This window comes from Squalius cephalus (genome assembly GCF_949319135.1).
Source record: "Squalius cephalus genome assembly, chromosome: 12".
Lineage (NCBI taxonomy): Eukaryota > Metazoa > Chordata > Actinopteri > Cypriniformes > Leuciscidae > Squalius > Squalius cephalus.
In genome coordinates, this window is record NC_137133.1 from 37,054,609 (window position 1) to 37,079,183 (window position 24,575).

Below are 24,575 nucleotides of genomic sequence, written 5' to 3' on the forward strand. Positions count from 1 at the left end.
GATTTAAAATATGAGTGTATTATAGCAATTCACAGTACAGATTATTAGACAATAAACCCAGAACATACCCTGATTGACAAATTAGTAAAAAAAAAAGTCTGATAAATCATTGGTTTCCAGCATTAAGATGCTCCCCCACCGCCAATGAGATGTGAAGATCTTCATTTACGGACGATGTCATAATTGGCCGCTAACCAATCGCACGTCTCCTTGACGGCTGTAAAAGGAAAGCACTTATAAAGGTTCTTGTTTTGGTCTCTGCTTTTTACTACTATTGAAAAAACATTTCGTAATTGCTGAATCGAGAAGTGAAGATTGATCACCTGCTTTGAACGGTGTGAACTTGAAGTCTGGCAGGTATTTGCGTAGTTTGGCGTTACTGGCGGTTTTCTTGATCTGGCCGTCTGATTTACTAGTGTCATACTGAGAGCGGTTAGTTAAGGGTTAAAGGGTTTCTGTCATTCAAGTGGTGCTTTTTTTAAGCTCAACAGCTCAAGAACAATCGGGACATTGTGCAAAATATCTTATTTTGAGTTCCACAGAACAAAGATAGCAGTTCTGTCAGCTGTAAAAAATAACTGCAGACAATGTTTATATTCTAAAGGATACAATCACTTCACCTTTAAACCCAAACCCTTCAACCACAGCGTCCACAGCATCCTTTATGGTCAACTCATCCTCCTCTCCGACTAGAGAGAAAGACACAAAGGCAAAGAAAATCAAGAGAGACATAATCTTGATATCTGATCAGCCATTGAGCTCTGATGAAGTAATCTAACATGTGTGATGTCAAATACGGGTCGAGTACCTGACGCAATGATGGGCTCCACCTCGTCATACTCCCTCAAAACCCACACAAACAGACGAGCCAGATCCACAGAATAGATGAACTGACGAAGGGCGCTACCTGAACCCCAGACCTGCAGAGATTTACCTTCCTCTACAAAACACACGCAAATTTACCAACATATGGGTCACTCTGAATGTGACTGTGGCTTCAGATTGTTCCAGAAAGTTAAACATGTCTCACTCTTTGCCAGGTACGTCTTGTGTACCAACCCCGGCATCACGTGGCAGTCCTCAATGTTGAAGTTGTCATGTGGTCCAAATATGTTGGTAGGGATGACAGCTGTGTAACGCAGACCGTACTGCTGAAAACACGCCCTAATAGACACACACACACACACACTTAAAATACTATATTTGGAAACATTTCATGTACATATCAGTTTTTCTTAGGAAAAAAAAAATAATATTAATTAATTATCATTAGCACATGTCAAACTCCAGTCCTGGAGGGCCACTAAGGTTGGGAGGAGCATAAAGAATCATTTTCACCTCTGAGTCCAGACCTTAAAGTCATTGAAAGTCTTTGGGATGTGCTGGAGGAGACTTTACAGAGTGCTGGACTCTTGCATTGTCAATACAAGCTCTTGATCAAAAATGTATGCACCTCTTGAATGGAACTAAATGTTGTGATGTTATTGATATCAAGAGGTGCATTTATTGGTACTTTTTGGTAATTATAGGACTTACTAATTGACTTAATTATAACATAGCATACTTGTTACTGGATCTTAGTGCTGCATTTGATACTATCGACCACAACATTCTTTTGAATAGACATGTTCGAAATTCGAAAATTATGTTGGCATTAGTGGAATTGCATTGGCATAATTTAAGTCATACTTATCTGACTGTTATCAGTTTGTAGCAGTAAATGAAGAGATGTCATACTGATCACTAGTTCAGCATGGAGTACCGCAAGGCTCAGTACTAGGACCTTTTATTTTCACACTGTACATGCTACCCTTGGGAGATATCATTAGGAAGCATGGCGTGAGATTTCACTGTTATGCTTATGATACTCAGATCTATATTTCTTCGTGCCCTGACGAAACTTACCAATTCACAAAATTAACGGAATGCGTAGATGATATAAAAAATTGGATGACTAGTAATTTCCTACTTTGCTCTCAATACATGCGGAACAGTTAGTTCATGCGTTCATGACCCCAAGGCTAGATTATTGTAATGCTCTACTGGGTGGTTGCCCTGCACGCTTAATAAACAAACTCCAGCTGGTCTAAAACGCAGCAGCTCGAGTTCTTACTAGAACCAGGAAGCATGACCATATTAGCCCAGTTCTGTCAACACTGCATTGGCTCCCTATTAAGCATTGTATACATTTTAAAATCTTGCTAATTATTTACAAATCACTAAATGGTTTAACTCCCTAGTACTTGAGCGAGCTCTTAACGCATTATAGTCCTTCACGTCTATTGCGATCTCAAAATTCTGGCCAGTTGATAATAATACCTAGAATATCAAAATCAACTGTGTGCGGTAGATCCTTTTCCTATTTAGCACCAAAACTCTGGAACAGTCTTCCTAGCATTGTTTGGGAAGCAGACACACTCTGTCAGTTTAAATCTAGACTAAACACATCTCTTTAACCTGGCTTACACAACACATTAGCAATTTCTATTACTCAAATCAGTTAAATGATTGTAGGCTGCATAAATTAGGTCAACCGGAACACTTCCTATAACACCTGATGTACTCGTTACATCAGAAGAAGAATGGCATTTACGTTAATATTAGTCTTAGGACCTGTGCCTAGACACACAACGACACGACCACAACTCAGGCCTGGATGTCAGCCGAGATTGTGTCAACTAGACTCTCCCATGTAAAGACCTCATCAACACAACAGCCAGTGGCACTGATCTTCAATAAACCCGCCTCCATACCGACGTGATGAATCCGATCTTCAACCAGATGGAACTGGATAAATATTTTGAATGCTCCTGATCCACAATCTGACTTCTGACCTGTAATGCTGCCTGAATCTTAACCATGTTCATTTTTTGGCCTGAGGAGAACTGGCCCCTCGACTGAGCCTGGTTATTCCCAAGGTTTTTTTTCTCCATTCTGTCACCTGATGGAGTTTGGGTTCCTTGTCACTGTTGCCTATGGCTTGCTTAGTTGGGGACGGTTAATATTTAACAGTATTACTGATCTGCCTGCATTGACACCATTGTATGAGAACTGAACTGAGCTGGACGATGACATCACTGTTTTCTCTTAGAGCTGCTGTATAGATAAATGAACTAAATTAATAACTTTTTATACAACAGAAATGAATCAGCACTGAACTTACTTAAGCTGGACAATGGCACCATTTTCTTCTGGAGCTGCTGTACAGCCAAAACAAACTTTGTTGCATTAATTTCCTGTTATCACTGTAAAGCTGCTTCCTTATCCTGCTTCTACCTCATTGCCAGTTTGCTGCTCTGGTATGGCAGTATGTCCATCTTCCAGAGCTTCTCCACATTCTGCATCAGCTCCGTCGTCTGGGGTGAGACACTAGTGAAAAGGCACTGCTGGGTGCTTGGTGCCCACTGGGTAAGGTGTGCGGGTCCTTGAAGTGTACATCCCAGTCTCGTATGAATGGCTGCTGGATCTCCAGGAGGAGCCATTCTTTCTGGCTCGATAGGGGTAATTAGATGGGGCCCAGGCCCAGATTGTCAACCACCTCAGGGAGGAGCATTGTGCACTCTGACCCATCATCCAGAACTGAGTAAGTGTCTAGTGTCCTGTCTCTTTTGCACAGGAGCACTCTTATGGCTTTCAGCAAAACACTATAGTGGGCAGATGATCTGATGGGCAGATGGAGAACTTTCATACTGATGCTCACTAGAAAGCTTTCAGCCTTTGGCTGCTCAGCATTGGGGCATGCGTTGGCATCATGCAGGACTCTCAGATGCTTTCCGTTGACACACATCACAGAGCCTCTTGAGGTCACATTGCGCTGCTTGATGTGCTCTCTCACATCTCCAACATCTCTTATTTACTCTGATTCACTCTATGACCTCCTCTCTGGTGAGTTTCTGAATAACGGGACACTTATTTAGGAAGTGCTTCGTGCCCTCGCAATATGGACAGTAGGGTTTTGCTTTGCTTTTCCATCTCGCCGCGGATGAGCTTTGACCCTCTTGTCTGGTTGCTCGGTTCAGCGTATAGCTCTCTGCTCCGTGTAGAACCATAGCTGCTGACTTTCTGATATCGCTTCTTGACTTGGTAGCCTGACAGCCCTTGGTTACGGATGTCTGAAGGAATGTCATAGCCTTGGAACCAAGACTCGTATCGAAGCCATTCCGCCAGGTCAAGTAGTGTATGAGTATGTCCGGGATGATGGAACATTTGACACTGGAAGTTGCTCTCTTCTCTATCGGAAGCTTGGTGAGGAGTCAGGCCACATGTGAGCCACATCTCAGCTCGACTTCTCCATCTGGTCCAGTGTCTGTAGCATGCCCACGAGTGACTGCACATACAGAGAAAACCTCTCAAAGGCAGCTATATCGCCTCTTCTGATCTCAGGTGAATCCATAACTGCTGCAATCCTCTGCAAGGCTACATGTTGCGGCTGTCCGAACTTCTCGGTCAAGGCTGCCATGGTGTCTGTGTGTGGCCTGGGCTAGTCGATAAAGGAGTCAGTGATGAGACAGGTCTCTTTAAGTTTCACATGATCCCCAAGAATCTGATACTTGAAAAGTTCCGTAGTGTTAGCGGGCTAGTTTCAGCCAAGAGAACTCCATCGGGTCCTTATGGACAAAGAGAGAAATTTTCGCCGCTGAGCCCCTGTACTCTCCTCCTCCCAGAGTCGCCGATGCAGGCAAGAACTGTCTGCCTTGATCAGGGTGTGGTTGGCTCATATCAGGCCAGACTGGGTACTGAGTTGAGGATCCGGCATCTGTGTGATACATACTGGGCTGCGGTTGGATATGGGCAAATAGGGTTCTGGCCTCGGGGTGTGGGACCGGGCGTCATACTGTTCAGGATCTTGTCTAGGCTGAGCGTGTTCAAGCTTCGAGGGGTAGAGTGTGGGTTGTGATGCTGGATGTTACACTGTCCCTCATGAGCTGTAGCTCGCTCATCATTTGGTATATGACCAAAAATGTAAAATTGTATTTAATTTTCAACAATAATATTGATCTGCATTGACACCAATATATGAGAACTAAACTGAGCTGGACGATGATATGACGGTTTTCTCCAGAGCGGCTGTATATGTAAATGAACTACATGAATAACTTTTTTACAACAAAAATGAAGTATCACAGAACTTACTAAAGCTGGACTGTGACGCTATTTTCTTCTGGAAACAAACTTTGTTGCATTATTTTCCTATTATCTCTGTACAGTTGCTTTGAAACAATCTGTATTGTAAAAAGCGTCTATAAAAATAAATGTGACTTGACTTGACTATGACGATGACCACTCCCTGCTCCTCGGCAGCCGCAGACATTGAAGGGTAGTCAGATGAAGGCCATGGTGGAGGGAGCAGTCTCTTGTCATCCTCCTCTTACTCTAGCGCTAACGAGTCATCCCATAAAATGAAGAGGTGGCATTGGCCATTGCTACGAGGACTGATCCTGCTGCGCTGCTCATTGCACTCTAGCTGAGGCTGTTAACTCACACTATTCCCTTCTAGTTTCATGATGTGAGCGAAACTGTACTCATTTACATTTATGCATTTTGGCTCATGCTGTGTAGCCCGCTCAGCCCGGCTCAGTGTAGGGCATAGGAGTACATGGGAATCCAAGATTTGTGTCGTTGAAGCTCTCCTCAGAGCTTTGAAAAATAATCGTTCTGTGCTTTGGGGGGCCTACTCTTCACATGAGGCTGTGAGCTCTCGCTTTCATGTTGTGGTCGAAACATTGGTAAGGAGCAACGTGGCTCACGTCCTCCGCACTTTTGTCCCGAGTCCCGGCTCATGTGTGGCAGTTCGGCCACCTACGCATCAGGGTAAACCACGGCTATATCAAAGCCCTGGCCCCTTGGAAAGACACCAGCGGGTACCAGTCAGGTGTAAGCATGGGTCTAGTCTCGAGGAGGAAGGTGATTTCGACGGACGCCTCCAACCTAGGTTGGGGGCTCTGTACGAGGGCAGGCCAACCTCTGGCCTCTGGATCGAACTCGGAGAAGCGCCTACATATCAACTGCCTCGAAATGAGAGCAGTCTTTCTAGCCCGAATATTGTGCTTTTGGTTTCTATAGGTGAGGGACAGGTAAACTTGTCCCACAGGTGACATCTTGTGGCCAGAATATGTAATTAAGTGAGATTTTTTTGAGTTTCCAGTGACTGTATTACATTACATGCTGCTCCAGTGTCTAATTTAAATGTAACATTTTTGTTGTTCATTTTCAGGCTTTCAGTCCATTTGTCTATTTCCGTCTGTGTTTCAGTGATGACCGTGTGCACATTTTTCATTGTCTGTCTTGCTTGCACATCAGTGGTTCCAACAAAGAAATCATCTTGTTCATCACTTTGCAAAGTGGTTTATTTTGTTGCATGCTTTGCAAGTTTGTCCATAAGCTGGGCACTTTTTGCATTCTTGTTGGTAAACATATTGAACATTTCTTGCATTGTTTTTGCCTCTTCACGATGACTTGGTCCTAATTTGTAAGTCGCTTTGGACAAAAGCGTCTGCTAAATGACTAAATGTAATGTAAATGACTTTCCACTGCCTGCCATTTACTTTTCTGTTCACTTTGCACTGTTTTGCCTCCCCTTTTCTTTGTGTTTCATCTGATTTGACATTAACTCGTTGGCCCTCCAGGTGTCGATTGCTTTTTCCAACAGGAGGTCTGCCTCACGCAACAATCTTGCACGCACATTGACGTCTTTTATCCAGCATACGATTCTATCCCTGATAAGTGAATCAGACAGATCTTCAAATTCAGTCTTTCGCCTTGCAAAGATCTTTGACATACGCATCAATTGTTTCTTGAGCTTTGTGCTCTCGTAAAACAACACATGCCGATTTTTTGGGGGGGCTTACAATATTCTTTAAATGTATTTTTAGGTCAATTAATTTGATTCACTTCTCACTCTGTGAACTGAAATGTGTTGTACACTTTATTGGCTTCTTCAGAATCTGCTAAACGCAGCAAATAACGGCGCGCTTGTTCCTTTGCATTGAAGCAATAGCAATGTTTAAAAGCATTTGGTTAACAGAAAAGACATTATTTTCCAACATCCTACATTTTTTTAATGTTCTTTGTACTGTATTGATCTGTCTACCTAAAACACATTTTTAGTGAAAAGGATGAGGATGAAAGAGGAAGGGAGGAGATGGCTGGATGACAGGATTTTGTTTGAATAAGAAATTAATGTGTGTAATCCAAATTTTATGATGTACTGTTTGTAGGTGAAGAATGAGACATGGACATGAGATGACTGCAACAGCAGGATCATGCTTTTACTGATATCGAAGTCATTGACAAACCTTCGGGGGAAACTTTTGTGGTCATGATGTGACTTCATCATGACCTCATCATGACCTCATCAGCCACTCCCACTGTAAACAAACAGCCTAAGACCCAGTGGGTTTAAAAGTAGGCTTTGTTTTTTTATTCATAAATCAAAATTTCATAATAGACATGTGATCTGAGATACACCCACTCAAGAACCAATTAACTTTGACACTAAGAGATCAAATCTCACCTGTTGTGGACATCAATCATGCGTTTGGCATAGGCATAACCGTAATTAGACTCATGTGGGGCACCGTTGTGCATCTGACAGAGACAGAAAGAGAGAAATATGTCTGTAGAAGTTACATAAACACAATTAATGCAAACAGACTCATGTAACTTACAGACTCATGTAAGACACTGGCATTCACATTCATGCTTTTTTTTAATCAGTATTTCTCACCATGATGGGATGGGACAAACACCCAACAGGTATTTTTGACATATAAATTTTGGTGCAAATATTATATAAATGATTATATAAATTATATAAATAAATTCAATTAATGCTTTCGAGTTTCTGACATCAAAAACCCAAAGGTTGTTTTTACAGTTTAGTCTTTATTTACTGTGGAGGAAATTTGAGTTGAATTAATGAATATCACAATATCAAGAAGAACATCTTGTGATGTTTTTTCAAAGGAAAACGTACCCAACATCTGCTTATTAAAGTGTTGTCATGGTTGGGTGACTAATGAAAACGCAGGAGGAAGGAATAAAAGACAAAAGCAGTTTTTAAAGGTGCAGTAATATTAACAGCTAGCGGTTGAACTGGATACTGCAGGCCACATTTAAAATATTGGAAAGATGTTTCCCGCCGCGTCCTCCTCAGAGTCGACTCACTCGAGGACATGCAACAGGAGTTAATCCAAGTTAATTTATCCATGTTTTATTTATCCCATTTTTAGATGGATGCCAAGGCTTTTTAGGTTGGGTAGAATCTGCAATCTCTGACCCAGTTCATTTGCTGGCTTTCATGGCTGCAATACACTGTGTTTTCTGCCAACTGGCACTGTCAGGGATGTGGGTGAGAGATGAAGGCTTTTATTAATAATAAAAATAAAACAAAATACAAACAAACACTACCCAGAGGGGGAAGACTTGACTTGACTTGACTTAAATTATTCATTGACGTTAGTTACTTTAGTGCATTACAGTTTTTTCCAATTACTAACATTTTTGCAGACTATGCTGGTTTTATCAAAATACTTAATGCAATTCACAAAACCACACACCCAAACTGCAAAATACCCAATATATCCTGCAAAATTAAGTACTGCAACCAAAACTACATATAGCATTATCAAAATCAAACTTTTGCACAAAATGGCACACACTTCATTTATATTAGCAGATTTTTGTCTAACCAACTACACACTGTTGGGCATAATGAAGAGCATTCATCTTTAGTATGCTTTGCCATAATACTAAAATAGTTCAAATTGTAGGAAATTCTTCAGATTGTTCACATGCACAGAAATATTTGCAGATACACACACGTTTTTATTTTTCACCAAACAAGTCAGTGCCACATATGCACAGCAGAAATATTTATATTGGACTGAACAAAAATATGCTCACAAAAACAGTGAACTGAAAAAGATTGAAGTGTTAACAATTAACCATTGAGGTGTTTGGTCAGGTGACACATGTACTGGCCAATGAGATCATGTAGTGTCATTTTGAATGGCAGTGTTTTGAAAGAGCAAACATGTGACTTTATGTCAGATTGTTGTGTGTTACGCAGAGAACCGTGTTCAGTGTGTTTAAAAAGTGCCATTTTGAATTGCAAAATGTGTGTAAAGCAGAAAATGTGTTTAGACTTTTGCAGACTTGAGAAGAGGTTTTGCTCTCTGTGTGTCAGTTTAGATAATTGTGCTGTACATGTCATTTTAGTGTGTTAGCAATTGGAAAAAACTGTAATCAAACATAAGTTTTGTAAAAGTATTTGTAGTAAATTACTGAAATTAACATGACCTAACAATAAACAATACTTCTAAGTTTGCAAACTTTCTTTCAAAGGCCTGGAAAAGAAGGCAAGCTAGTTTGTTTAATTAGATTTAATTTTGTTCTGTGTAGGATCAAAGTAATCAAAGTAAATGGCACTGACAACCTGTCCATCATCTTTAAATATCAACACAATAAGACCAGGCCTGGTCCCAGAATCAAATCACAGAGGGTGATTCTAGTAAAGCACAGGTGTAACATGTAAACAGCGCTTTAAATAGTTGGCACTTTACATGGCTTGCTAGCTTTGACGTTAACCTAGATAGATGTGTGATTTTATATTGGCGCATATAAAGTGTTTGTGCGGAGTGTGGAAGGAACAACCCCTTGGAAGGAATACAAGAGTGTGTGTGTGTGTGTGTGTGTGTGTGTGTGTGTGTGTGTGTGTGTGTGTGTGTGTGTGTGTATTTACCATGGTCTCATCTATCGGGTAGGTGGTTTTATCTGGAAAAACACACGTAGACAGACAAGAAACGACCTTCACCACCCCGAACTCCTGAGACATGTACAGCACATTGTCATTGATGTGCACATTATCTCTCTGAAAACAACAAAACAATACAGTCAATGTACAGTTCAATTATCCAACAGTGATATTTCCAACCTTATGCTACTTAATGTTATAATTACCCAGAAGTCCAGGTTCTGTCTCATGTTTTTGTAGAGCCCGCCCACCATGGCGGCCAAATGAATGACGTGTGTCGGACGATGCTTCTGGAAAACTGATCTCGTCTCTTCAGCGCTCCTGAAACAGCACATGTAAATACAGTTATCATGCAATTGACACAAATGAAAATTCTTATATTTGAGCTTATTCTTTGTATAGATTCCATTCATCAACTAATATGACGCTTGTAAACACTAAGAAAGAACTAAATAAAATAGAAGCTAATTAGGTATTAGGGAATATTGCACAGTTTTCTATAACTTGAGCTTAGAATATAAAGTACATGTTATATGTGATGATTTGATATTGTATTGATTATTGGTGTATGCGAAATCTTACTTATTTGAATCTATTCAATTTTATTCTTTTTATTGATGTCTTTCATTCATTTCTTTATATTCATTTTTCCTTATTATACTTTTCCTTAAGAATTCTGTTACATGATATTTCCTTGGTATCAAAGTGCATCTGTTTTCATCTCTACAGACATGACATACTGCAAGATCTGCTATATTCTCTTAAAAGTGTTAAAACCATAAATCCTCCAATAGGGTCTAGCGGCAGACTTGCACTTTCACTCTTGACGTCACTAGCAATCGACCACCTGCGTTCTCTGCTGACCAATTCAGAATTACTTCCAACCGAATTCAACAATTATTGCCATATGTAGACATGTATTTTTTGTCAATATATAATTATACGCTAGGATTAGACTTTAAATCGCTGCAATGCAATTTCTGTCAGGACCACAATCATCAAATACGATTGACAATTAGCATATAGTTTGGATTGTCGGTATCTGTTCTGGGAGCCTAGCATGGATAAGAGCAGCAATGATTCAAGGGGAATCAGAATGCAATACTGACTGGAGACAGGTGGAGCTGGGGATGGAGGAGGGTAATCGCTCCGGAGAAACGCTATAGCTGTTGATAATACTGAAGGAGCTTATATATGTTTACAGTGATAGGCGTTGTATTCCTATAGGTAGACGTGTATCAGCTGAGAGTCACTGATGCGAGCTTGACTAACGTGACCTGCCAGAACTGATGCTACGCTTGATAATTAAAAGTTATACTAAAAGTTATATTTACACACTGCTACTCTTTTTGTTCAGACGCTATTTATTATGGTTGTGGTATCTAGTAAACCATGACCGTTACTATCTTGAATATATTGTTACGTTTGTGACGTAATACAGTTACATTGTTCTGTTCTCCTTTTCCTCCTTTAGGATTGGTCCTGGACTTAATGCAAAGCCAGAGAAGAGACCTGGACTATAAATTCCCTGGAATTCCTCTGGAGGGAGCTCTCTGCCTCTTTGATTGCACCTGTTGTTGTTGCTGGTGAAAATGTAGCACAACAGATTGTGATTTTGTAATTATTTGAGAAGCCGTAGGGGGTGAGTGCCTTGTTTTTTTTTGTTTTGTTTTTTCTCCTGTTTATTGGGTTAGTTAAGTAGACAGGGTATGTTATTTTATGTTTTGTTTCTTTTATTTTGATTAATAGGGAAGTTAGTTTTTTTTGTGTGTGGGAAAGTTAGTTTCTGTTTTTAATTGTTTTGGCATTAGCTCAGCCCTGAAGATTTTGCTTCTAAACTTTATTTTGTTTGTTTGATTCTTTCTTTTCAGGAGATTGTTTTGTAAAACTTAAATGATACTGCTCTGAAAACAAACGAGAACAAGAAAGAAAAAAAAAAGGCTAACTAACAAGTTTTGTTGTTTGTGTTACACCCTGACCTATACCAGGGACCGTAACAGTATCAACTATTTGACAGAATGGTATTGTTGCGCTGTCACTCCTCTCGTCACACAGGAATGAACGCCAGGTGAAGCAAATCAGCATGGTGCGCACCTGGGGCTTTGAAATAGTGCTCGCACTGCTCATTTCATTGTGTACTGTGAGCAGCGTGGACACGGTCAAAGAAATTTATATTGACAAGAAGTGAAAGCCAATAGAATGTTCCATTGCAACACCAGAGCCCAGCAGCAGCGCTACGCTTCCGCCAATTTGGGGTGAAAGCGACTCGGCAGTCCACTAGCTCCTCGCTATGGCTATGGCAATATCAGCTGCTTTGTAAAAAAAAAAAAAAAAAAAAAGTGCCTGAAATCCAACCTGAATGATGACAACACAGAATAACGTAGGCTACAATCACTAGACTAGTGATCATCAAATCCTTTTACCAGTTTATTTGACAGACCTAAGTCTACCACTTTTTTTCCACAAAACCTTTGCTCTCTACAAACCATGTCAGTTTGGGTTGGAATTCTTTGAAGTTCAAGTATTAAAGCTGGGGTAGGTAAGAATGGTCTAAAAAACTTATTTTTCAAATTTGTTTAAACTTTATGTATATATCAATACATAATTAAAATGTAAGTATTCTGAAAAAGAAAGTATAAAAATCGAGTGTATGTAGACCTCTAACGACTGTTTTAAAGACAGCTCATTATTTCCATTCAGTCCACCCTCTCCCTTCTGGGGTCCTTCCAAAGCCACGCCCCCAAAACACATGAACGCGCGACTCCGACAGCTGAGCTGGAAGACGCATTTATTGACCAGAGACGAGCGGAGAGGAAGGAGCGCAGTGCATGTAGCATTATGTCAGAATCACATGTAATAAAAAAATCTAACTTTATCATTATGAATATAAACAAATAAGATGTATTTTAGTAGCCTACTCACTATCAAGCTATCATATCGATATTGGTAAAGTTTAAAATATATATTTTTTGATTCGCTAACGAGCTAGTTATAACTATAAGGCAAAGCTAAAAACAGGTTGCATTGATACACGTTTTTCCATTTCCATTAGTTGCACTGTGATGAAGATGAATTTCGTGTAAGATTCATAACATATAACGTTAGGCCTACTAGCTGTTAAACATGTATTTTGTTATGTAAAGTTCCCCCCACAGCGGAGCCTGCCGTGAACGCGCAGGCTAGTAAACATGCAGGGTCACCGATGACGACGGATAAACAGTTATGGCACATTCACTGGTAGGGACGAAATGCTTTACATTGACTGGCCTGCCAATACTTTGACTACAAACTTGGTCCTCAAATCATTACGTATTATGCAATACATGTAATGTAACTTTATAACGTTGCACTCTTTCTATGAGTTAGGCTATAAATAGCTAGTAAGATAATATAACGGTAACTAACGTTGCAGTAGGCTATGTAAATAATTATTCTAGCGATATGTAATGCTAAATAAGGTTTGCTAGTACATTATTTTAGCAACATGACAAGCCAGTGAATTAGCAGGTTTCAATTGTTGCTTTGCACAGTGCGTGACATTTTATCTGTATGTTATGCGGCTAGAGTTTTAACACTGAGTCAATGGGCTCCGACGGGCTTGTTTATCGTCATCGGTCTTTTTCCGTTTACCTGTCTTTGTTGTATGAGCAGGTTCCACTCGAGAAATTGGTAGTTTTGGTTGTTTGTCCGCCATTAGCACAGCTGCGGCACACCGGCAATCTTGATTTTGAATGACGGTACGCGCTGTGCAAGAGAGGGGCGATCAGCGCGTACGCGAACTTGATTGACACTGCTAAGACACTCCTCCTGGCTCTGAAGGCATCTGATTAGTTCTTTACACTCAGACCGAGTGGCAGTGATTGGTCAGAGTTTTTACTGTCCTGCAGCTGCTACAGAGGTCTGATTGTTTTCATTCCTTTTTCTGAACACATAATGTATTGACTACTCTCAGGATGGAAGGACCATTTCACCCAGTATAAAAAAAAAGTGTTTCTGAACAGGATTACCTACCCTAGCTTTAACATTATAAACACTGAATTAATACCAACATATGAAATTAAATTAAGGACATGCATCAGAAAAATTAGGAATGTTGGACAATAAATTACAGGAATTAACAGCTTGACAGTAAACTGTTTTGCAGTATGTCTTATATCAATGTCCGTTACAGCAAGACTATGTATAAAAAAAAAAAGAAGAAAAAAAGCCAAAATGCAATAACAGACACAGCGATGCATCATGTTCTATAAGATCACCATGTTTGTAGCATGATCCAGGGGATCTAAGCATACAATATATATTTCAGACCTAGTGGAGTAATAGTAACTAATAATAGTAATAGTAAATGTGTAAAGTTGCACAAAATGGAAATACTCAAAGTCGGCTAAAAAAAACGACCTACTGAATGGTTGGATTCCACATCTGATAACATAAAACACAACGGGCCCTATTTTAACGATCTGAAAAGCAAGTATCAAACGTGAAACGCAAGTAACTTTGTGGGCGGGTCTCGGGCGCTGTTGCTATTATACCGGCGGGATAAATGACTCTTGCACCCGACGCAAATCTAAAATGTGTTGGTCTGAAGTAGCTTCATTACTCATAGGTGTGGTTTGGGCATAACGTGAAATAAACCAATCAGAGCGTCATCTCACATTCCCTTTAAGAGCAGACGCGCATGTTCCATGGCGGATTGCTATTATAACGGCGGATCTGCCAGGAGGGCGCCAGACGCGGTTCACAGCCGAGGAGACCGACGTTCTCGTCAGGGCCGTAAAACACAGAGAAGTGACATTGGGGATGGAGAAACACACCCAAATTAGCTTCGGTTAAACAGGCGTATAATAATTTGGGTAAATGTGTAAGCTAGATTTATGCCTATTTTTTCACATCTTCATGGACACCACAATGATTTCCCTCGTGTGTTAATATTTTTCCTTGTAATAATGTATGATTTGCAAAAATGAAAACAGCTGCTTCTGTGTAGATGAGAGAAGCAAAGTGTATGTGTGTTGTGCACACGCTACATTGATTATGGCCAAGCATGCGCCCTTAAAATAGCATCTGAATATCGCGCCACTGACTTTAGACGAGGTTTCTCCTGGTCAGTGGCGGAATTGTTTTCTGAAAATGCAAAATAGCACCAGGGAACGTTTGCGCCGGAACACGCCTCCTCTTTTCGCTGGGAGTGCAAGTTCATTCCCTAATTTACTGACGTGCGTCTGTGGAGGGAAAAGTCCGCGGTGCGTCGGGTGCAAAATAGGAATGAAACATGAGTCGCTGTACAAAGTCAATTGCGCTGGGTGCAAGATAGAGCCCTTTGAGTGCTCTGATGGCGCACATTACCAGCTGTTATTACAGCTTTTTTGTTTGCTCAAAAACCAAAACAAAAAAGACAGAGAAGAGAAAAAAAAACTGCTCGCGCTGCTGTGCTGTGACACCCGCATCGGGAAGGAGAGGTCCAGAAAGGCTCGTCTGAAGTCGCACTCTCTGTGTAGAAGCATCGAAGTGCTTGGCTCCGAAGCAAAAAGCTGAAGTGCAATCACACCAGCTGCTCGTTATATACCCACGCTGCGAGGCTGCACAGCTCGCACATGCAAATGATTGCACGCTGATGTACATTGGCTTGTTTTAGTTTCACTCGAAGCAGATTGGCATCTCTAGCGAGATTCCTATTCGTCGGTCACGACGTACGTCATAGTGACCGACTGATAGGGAACCAGGGAACCAGGGAACCAGGGTATAAATACACTCAAGGGGAGATTGGCAAACAAGACACACCTGGGAACAATCAGGAACTAATCAATAAGAAAAATTACAAAGCACTACAAAACTTGGCACAGAACAGGAAATAACATAAAAGTCCACACAAGACAAGAGGAACACAAGACAGGAATCATGACAAGTACAAATAATTGTAATACTTTCCCTAGTCCCTTACTGTTACTTATGCACAGCATGTTAGTTTTAAAAGACTCTCTAAAAAGGCTTCTTCTTTTTTTCCTGTCCTTGCATTCTGCAGATATCTTACTTTCTCTACACTCTGATTTTCACAAACTTCTCATGTTAGATACACTACTTGAATTTTGTTATAATCTATTGATCTATAAGATTTATTTTAAAGGGCACCTATTATGCAAAATTCACTTTTACATGGTGTTTGAACATAAATGTGTGTTGGCAGTGTGTGAGCAAAACCACCCTAGAATGATAAAAATCCACCCAGTGTTTTTTTTACAATCTCAATAAATCATAATAATAATAATAATAATTTGTTACATTTATATAGCGCTTTTTCTGAGACCTCAAAGCGCTTTACATAGATGGGGGAATCTCCTCAACCACCAATGTGCAGCATCCACTTGGATGATGCGACGGCAGCCATATTGCGCCAGAACGCCCACCACACACCAGCTTACTGGTGGAGAGGAGACAGTGATGAAGCCAATCAGTATATGGGGATGATTAGGAGGCCATGATGGACAGGGGCCAAGGGGCAAATTTGGCCAGGATGCCGGGGCTACACCCCTACTCTTTTTCGAAGGACATCCTGGGATTTTTAATGACCACAGAGAGTCAGGACCTCGGTTTAACGTCTCATCCGAAGGTCGGCGCTCTTTTGGCAGTATAGTGTACCCGTCACTACACTGGGGCATTAGGACCCACACAGACCACAGGGTGAGCGCCCCCTGCTGGCCTCACTAACACCTCTTCCAGCAGCAACCTGGTTTTTCTCAGGAGGTCTCCCATCCAGGTACTAACAGGCTCAGCCCTGCTTAGCTTCAGTGGGCAACCAGTCTTGGGCTACAGGGTGATATGGCTGCTGACATAAGCACTGTCTCAGAATGAGCTGTTCTCAGATTCGGCGCAATGTGACGTAGAATTGAGCAGGCCCCTCCCACGACTGTTGAGTGACACTTCAGTTTGAGCCTAGCCCCGCCCTGAGTGAGCTGGACACAGAGTCCGCCATTGTTCGACGCTTGAGCCGCTGTAGACAAGAATGTCTCCTAAGCGATTGAGGTGTTTTGTTGATGGATGTAAGAATGAACATAGCAGTCTTCATTTACTCTCGTTGTTACTCGAGGATGGATCTGTACTGTTTGTGATCCAGCTTACACTCTCCGGAGCAACAGGCCTAACGTGACTGGACACGGAAGAAATGAAAGTGCGAGCGCGCTCTTTATGACAGCTCTTCGAGTCATTTTACGGATATAAGGTTTACCAGTTTATTTAGCACCCACTGAAAAGGTGTGTATATTTGTTTACTGTTAGTTGTAACGAGTGTTTTGTGTACTTCGCTGTGTATGTTGTTGATAATGAAAGGGAGAGAGAGAGAGAGTTTATGGATAAGACTTTAATGCGCACTTCTTATACTATGTTTATTCAGCTCTTACAGAGATTCTCTGGAGTAAAACTAACGCTCATCTTTTGTGTGATGTACAATAAACTTCACTGAACTCGTCAGTATATTTTGGTCATCATTCGGACGGGTTTTGCTACAGCAGGCTTGTATTAGTGGATAAAAGCAGATGACAAATAAGTTATAACCATAATTAAACTAAACTATACCTGTTATATGTCCATACAGCATATATTCTCTGGCTCTGTGGGCAGTATTGTCCGACTCCGAGTCGAAATGAACACCGCAACTGAGCCTGTTCTGATATTATCAGATGAGATTGTCCTGACTCTGAGCGCGAGCTCATGAGGCTCCGCCCCCTGTGCTGTTCAGCAGCAGTTAATTTGCATTTAAAGGGCACACACTAAAACAGTGCATTTTTCTGAGCCCCAAAAAATTACAATTTAAACATGCTGTAAAAAATGATCTGTTGGGTATTTTGAGTTAAAACTTCACATACATACTCTGGGGACATCAGAGACTTATTTTACATCTTGTGAAAAGAGTCATAATAGGTGCCCTTTAATATTTTGCTATTACAATTTAATATTGACAATTCATTTGTCGTCTATAAAATTTGATTTTAAAATTTGATATTTAAAGGGGTGGTTGAGTATGATTTGACTTTTCTAACTTTCGTTAGTGTGTAATGTTGCTGTTTGATCATAAACAACATCTGCAAAGTTACAACGCTCAAAGTTCAAAGCAAAGGGAGATATTTGCTTTTAAAGAAATCGCTTTTTAAGGACTACAACAAACGGCTGGTAGAGACTACACCACATTCCTCCCGGGTTAGTGACATCACCAACCCTAGAATTTACATAAACCCCGCTTAAACATAAACACGATTTATAGATTATCATGACAGAATATGATAATCAATGACTAGAAGATAACTACACATCAGCTTCATAAATTCACCAACTAATCATTCAGAAACGTCCTGTTGCTTCTACATGTTGTCACTTCTTCTTGAGTCTCTCCATCATTGTCTGAATCCGGTTTGAACATAAAATCCTAAAAGTTTTTTAAATTTTTCAGTGCATGTCTGTGTGAGTGCAAGCTGTTGAAGCTCCGCCCCCTGTGCCGGGAGCAGCAGCTCATTTGCATTTAAAGGGACAGACACTAAAATGGTGTGTTTTTGCTCACCCTCAAAAAGGGACAATTTTAACATGCTATATAAAATATCTGTGGGGTATTTTGAGCTAAAACTTAACATACACACTCTGGGGACATCAGAGACTTATTTTACATCTCATGAAAAGGGCATTATACCACCCCTTTAATAAAATTTGTTATTCCTTATTCAAAATTTGATCTCTGACAATCATTGCTCATCTGCCTGGATCTCACTGCATCAATTATGTTGTGATGTCTGATGAGGGTTTTCTTACACAAGATTGGCATCTTTGGATGAGAGGAATATCCACTCTTCTCCTTCTCTCCCTTCACCCTCTTTCACCACTCGCTCTATCGCTCGTCCCACCAGTCCACTGCCACCCGTCACCAACACACGCATCGGCCCGTCCATCTGAAAGAGAGAGAAATGAAGTTTGATGAACACTTCAGGGGTTAACAAATGTGTAAATACATCAGATATCCATTGATGTACTATAGTAGCACAGTCTTTTTATACAGGTTTATATGATTCCAGTACTATCACATCTTTTTTTTTTCTTCCTCTTCAGCTCACAATGAAATACATGCAGAGAAAACCAGTCTGAGCACGTCAACATGCCAATCTATTGGCAGATGGCAGGGCATGATGTCACACTAAAATGATACCTGTGCACATTGTGGCACACCAGGGTAAAAGGCGCCTTTGATTTTATTTTCCTCTAAACCTCTAGATGGCACAAAAACTTGCCGGAGCACTTTCCCAAAACATCCGCTTTTCAAGATGCACATGGAAATTTGGCTGATCCATGACGTGATTCGCAGGAAGCAGCGCAAATTTGATTCTGTGCTAATTTGATCTAATATTTTATGTTTTTTAAAATGTAGTAGATTTAAGTAGCAAATTAGAATCGCTTAAATTATTGACTGTATTTTGAGACAAAGGTCTTGTTAATGATTTTCAGTTTTGTTCAAGGTAATTAAAGAAACAGTTTATCAATAACGGAAGAATAATCTAAATGCGATTTTTTTTTTTTTTTTTACCAATATTGTGATTGCGATTTAATATGCGATTACTTTTTAAGTTCTTTATCTTCTGTATTATTCAACAAAGACAAGCAATAAATCATTGTATAGTAGGGATGGGAATCTTTAGGCACCTCCATGATCTACTTTTTTTCTAAATTAATCTTATTAATAACACTTAAAATCTTTATTTAATTACATGTGTATTAAAAATGTGTATAAAAACGTGTATTAAATGTGTATATACATGTGTATTAAAAAAACATATTACATGTTAAGAATTTTAAATAGGCTATTTTTAAAATGGCTTCAAAATATAAAAGCTAGTAAATAACAAAGAGAAAAAAAAAACATATTACAAGCAATAAACAAAGAGTGCTTTCATTATTTAAAAGTAGACTTGTCTGAACGGTTTCCATTCAAGAGCTGTGAGTGATTTTTTTTTTATTTTTTTTTTGTTTAGATACGATAAGTTGCATTCACACTAATGCACAGATCTCTTTTGAAATATAAGATGTGGTTTGTCCTGTTGGTTTAAGATATAACTGACCGTGTTTACATTAATTTCGCGTCATAAAAGCATTTAGAGATGCAAGTACATTGATTTAACCAATGAGTCGCTCACTGCCGCAGGATTAAAGCTACACTGTGTAATACTTTAAGTTGATTTTTAGAAAAAAAACACTTTGTTCTTTCAAAATTATACATTCTCATTAATGTGTAATCACTTCAACCAACTAGTTAAGTATTCTCGTAAGTGTATAATCTGCAATTTAGAATACATACGAGCGAGTCGCTCGAATGGCGGAAGCCATGTTGCGCATCCATCTTGAAAATACATTAGACAAAGAGGGACATACCTGGAAATTCAAGCTTCGCCTTTCGCGTTTTTACACTCAGTGGCACCGAGACGAATGCGAGGGGGAGATTAGCCTACTCATGACTGCCGGCATATTTGAAATAATACGGCCGCCGTAGGAGTTAAAACGCCCTCGGAATGGGAGGGGCTAGAAAGTAATATTCAGTTGGTATAGTCATATACAATTTCACTGCTAGATGGGAGAAAATCCTACACAGTGTAGCTTTAACAATTTCCTGTGCCCTGGGCAACAAGACTCAAGGCCCCCCGTAGTTAGGGGGGTTCAGGGGCATGCTCCCCTGAGAAAAATTTGATTTCTCTGACCTACATATGTGCAATTTAGGACTTGTGAAGGCCAAAAAAATATAAGAAATAGCTTGTCATTAGATTATTTGTCAACACCTGCTCTCTCCTCATCTTCATATTTCTTATTCTCTCAGTCTCCTTATCCTGGCCTATTTCTTTCTGAACTTTGACTGATAGTCTTTTCATTTTCGTCTGTGTCAGTGACGAACGTAAACATAGGCTCAACTGATATTTATACGTTTTATGAATCATTTTCTTAGACAAGTTAATTTACTCAAGGCTAAGGAAAGCTGTAGCCTAAGTCAGTATTGTCATTAGGAACCTTCTGCAAGCTTTGGAATTTGAAAACGTCTGTTTTTAAAAGTTAAAAGTAATTTTAAATAATACAAATTAGACTACGTTTACCGCAGTTGGTGGAATTGGCAGACGTTCCCTTAGGTATCGTGCGCTGTGGAAACGAAAAGCATTCTCAGGTATAATTATGCAGCAATGCATTAATGCACGAATGATTTTAAATGAATATTTCATCATGTCGATATACAGTGGTCACATAATGTTAAAACTAATCTTGGAAAATAAAAACATAGCAGGAGAGAGAGACCCGAGTCCTGTCAAACAAAGTTATGTCACGAAGAGAAATTGCAATGTCTGAGAGTTGCAACCTGCCACACATGTGGCTTCTATGTTGTGACGCAGACTCAGACTGATTAGGATCCATGTGCAGTTTTATTTAACAAAGGTGCAAGCTCAGTGTACAAACAGGCGTGGGTCAAAATACCAGGGCGAACAACAATATCAGAGACAGAACAACAAACGTGGTCAAAACTGGCAAAAGGTCAAGACAGGCAGCTAACAACAGAAGTGAGAGTCCAGGTGAAACAGAGATCAAGGGCAGGCAGAGAAGAGTCGTAAACGGTAATCCAAGGCAGGGTCCAAAAACAGGCAGAAGATACAATCAGAAGATAATGCTCAGAAATGCAGCCGGGGCAAACAAGACTTCGCAATTTGTGTATGAACAGACAGGGTTTAAATAGTCTGGTGATGAAGATCATGTGCAGTAATCAGTCCCAGTATGTGGCTTCTTGGGAAATGTAGTTCAAAACCAACACTAATATTCAGGAGAGTGAGACCTCCGGTGGCCGACAGAGGATTCTTCACTGGCGTTCGTATAGCCTACATTTCAGAAAACCATATTGCATGACCATGCCACGGCGGGCCAGACTAGCCAGTCGTCTGGGTTTTGAATTGAATATGTTCACATCGTTATAAACTTAGCCTAGCCTATCTGTTATTTTTCTTTTCAAACAACAAAAGTGTCAAGTTGTTACGGCGTCCCGTCATCTTTGTCAAGACGTTTTTCTTTATTAAATGTATCATAGATAGCGGTTAAGCCATTTTTGTAATAACATAAAAAGTTAAAATCCGAATATTTGCGCGAAGAAGAAAATTACTAGCCTACTGGGCGCTGGCGTGACGTAACTGAAGAGACGAATTAGCATGTTCTTATTAATATTATTAGGATAGAGTTTTAATGCATGAAAAAAAAATCACATTTACAATAGGCTAATTATTGAAGAATTGTTTAACGTTGGAAATTTGTATTTTGATGTCATGACCCCTAGATGTCATGTGCCCCTGGGCAAGTGACCAGTTGCCCTAATGGTCAATCCGGCCCTGCGAGTGAGTAGGCTATTTTAAATTGAAAGCAGCCTTCTCAGTGATTTTCATATTTTTAATATATAAGCCAACTACATTCCAAAATACATACATTATGCCTTAGAAGAGCATTTAGAAGAAAATTCCGGCGGGCGAGAGAGGCAAGAATTAGAGGCAAGAAGAATCCGGTTGTTTCTAAAGCACATAAAAACTAAGCTCAGACTCGATTCTGAAATTCTCTGAATCGATCCAGAATCGTTGGAGAGAGAATCTATAACATAATATATCATTATAGCCTATATTAATTATATATATTATAATAGGCTATAATATCACATAAATTAAACAGTATCCTTTCCTGTATGCCAGGCCTTTATGCGTAGCGTGCCAAGTTGATGCTACATCTGCAGACTGCTTTTCTCTTGCGTGTCACGTGACCAGGTGTAATCGCAGCTTTTGCAGTTAAAAAATCGTTTCACCATATTGCGATATTCGCAAATGCAATTAATCGAAAGACACAATAATTAACATGATAATTAATAGCCAGCTGACTTTTCCATTGTTTAAAAAAAATGGATTAAAAATAATTTTTAATGTATTATAAATTTTGGATTTTTCATCCAATTAATCGATTACCAAATAATCTTTAGTTGCAGCCCTGTTGAATAGTATTAAATGCAGATGAAAAATCAAATCAATAAATAAATAAAATAAAATACTAAAATAATAATCTTACCAATATCTGCATGCTTGAAGTTCCTTTTATGTGCACTATTTGGATTTAGTGTCTTTTAGCCGTGAGTTCCCAAATGTGCATAAAATCATTTAAAAACAGCAACTTTAAATGCTGCGTTTTCATTATCAAGTTGTTATTAAGATATATTAAAGGAGTTCTTCTCTATTCGTTTGACAAACTGCTTATGATTATGCCTTTATTTGGCGCATCTAAAAATGTTTTTGTTCTGCAGTGTTTTTAAATCTTAAATAATTGTAGGCTACTTACAGTATTTTTTGTATTTTACTAAATACATTTTTAAAAACTAAATAAATAACATTTCGACGCTTTTATGCGTAAAATATGCATGTAAAATGGAGCACTTGTATTTGTTGTAGATTAAGAAAAGGTTGTCGTAAATTACCTCTGATTTTTATTATATTGTCTCATGTTTTAATTTTTTTTTTTTTTTTTTTTTTTTTTTTTTTTTTTGACATTTTTTAAGTTACTTTCAACAGAGTGAGCACAAGAAATTACAAAGTTATAATTATATTACAATGTTGTCATGGTTCTGTTAGTTTCACCGCCTGAGTTAGTGGTTTGTTGTCTTGGGTAACCATTATGTTCGGCTGTGCACTAACTATCTCCCTCATTATCTTGTAGCCTAAGTTCTGTTCTGCTTGTGTTTCTTTGTCCGGTCTCGACCGTGTATACGTGTGGTTGCGCAGTTTATGCCTTGGTCTGTGGCCGCCTTTTGGATTATCTATTAAAGTATTGCAACCCGGTCACACTAAATGCGTCTTTATAGCACGCATTGAGTTTATCGTGCAATTTATACGACAAAATGAGTTTTTATATGAGACGCATGGGTAGGATTATTCGTGTGGGGTGCGTGTGTATTACACGCAATAAAGTGCGTATCAAATGCACGCGTGTGCCTATTTACAGCCACCATCTGCGACAAATGTATTATATTGTTTTTCCGTTAAATAAATGCATAGAAATACAGTAGCCTATGTATATACAGACAAAAAAATATACATCTTAAATTAGTTAAAAAGGACGAATCAAGTTAATTAAAAGCAAGTGGTTGTTACTTTGGTCACAGTCCAAAATGACACCCTTCTTAAATTGTAGGGCTGAGGAACCCGGTCCAGCTTCTGTCCTCTCCCGCTCATGTTTCTAACCCACAATAAGAATTTCAGTTTTGTCTTTGTTACATTTAAAAAAAATGTGTTCATCTAGGCTACTTTACAGTGCTGGACAGACAATCAGACACTGTCTCTGAACTCAACTGAAATGTATAATTGCATATCATCAGAAAAAAATAATAATTTATCTCATATCTGATTGATTGGATTACCTGCTCTCTGGCTCGTTTGCTGTCGCTCAGTGAGTTGTAAGGAAATGATTTTAACAAATCCAGCTCACTGGTTTGTTACACACACACACACTCCTACATTTAAGGACGGTGTTCTGAAATATTCAGTGTCTGATATTTTCTGTTACACTGGGCGGAGCTTACATGAATATTCTCATGAATATTTTGATTAAACATGAATAGTTTTATTTTAAAAACACCAGTTAAGATGTAAAAAACAGCAAATTGAATCAAATGTTCCCAACTCAAATTTTAACAAAGACCTTACAAGCTTGTTTATAAACACTTTCAACCGATTTAAGAATAGACAAACAAGACCTGTGATATGTTTGCTAAAATTGTTGGATGTGGTACAGCCCTACC

At 39.4% G+C, this 24,575-nt stretch overlaps 1 protein-coding gene across 2 annotated transcripts; it reads right to left on the reverse strand.

Moving 5' to 3' along the window:
- Positions 1 to 24,301, reverse strand: LOC307168282 (GDP-L-fucose synthase-like). Of its 2 annotated transcripts, none has more exons than XM_079888049.1 (10): positions 24,195 to 24,301; positions 18,548 to 18,684; positions 9,961 to 10,075; positions 9,743 to 9,871; positions 7,514 to 7,587; positions 1,031 to 1,164; positions 809 to 940; positions 610 to 689; positions 324 to 423; positions 1 to 217 (listed from the first exon to the last, which is right to left on the reverse strand). In XM_079888049.1, the coding sequence occupies exons 2-10, from the start codon at positions 18,682 to 18,684 to the stop codon at positions 162 to 164; spliced, it is 957 nt and encodes a 318-aa protein (XP_079744175.1). In that variant the 5' UTR covers positions 24,195 to 24,301; the 3' UTR covers positions 1 to 161. The 2 variants fall into 2 exon arrangements, with proteins under 2 accessions (XP_079744175.1, XP_079744176.1); XM_079888050.1 differs by lacking the exon at positions 24,195 to 24,301 and adding an exon at positions 18,811 to 18,819.
- Between the last annotated feature and the right edge of the window lie 274 nt (positions 24,302 to 24,575).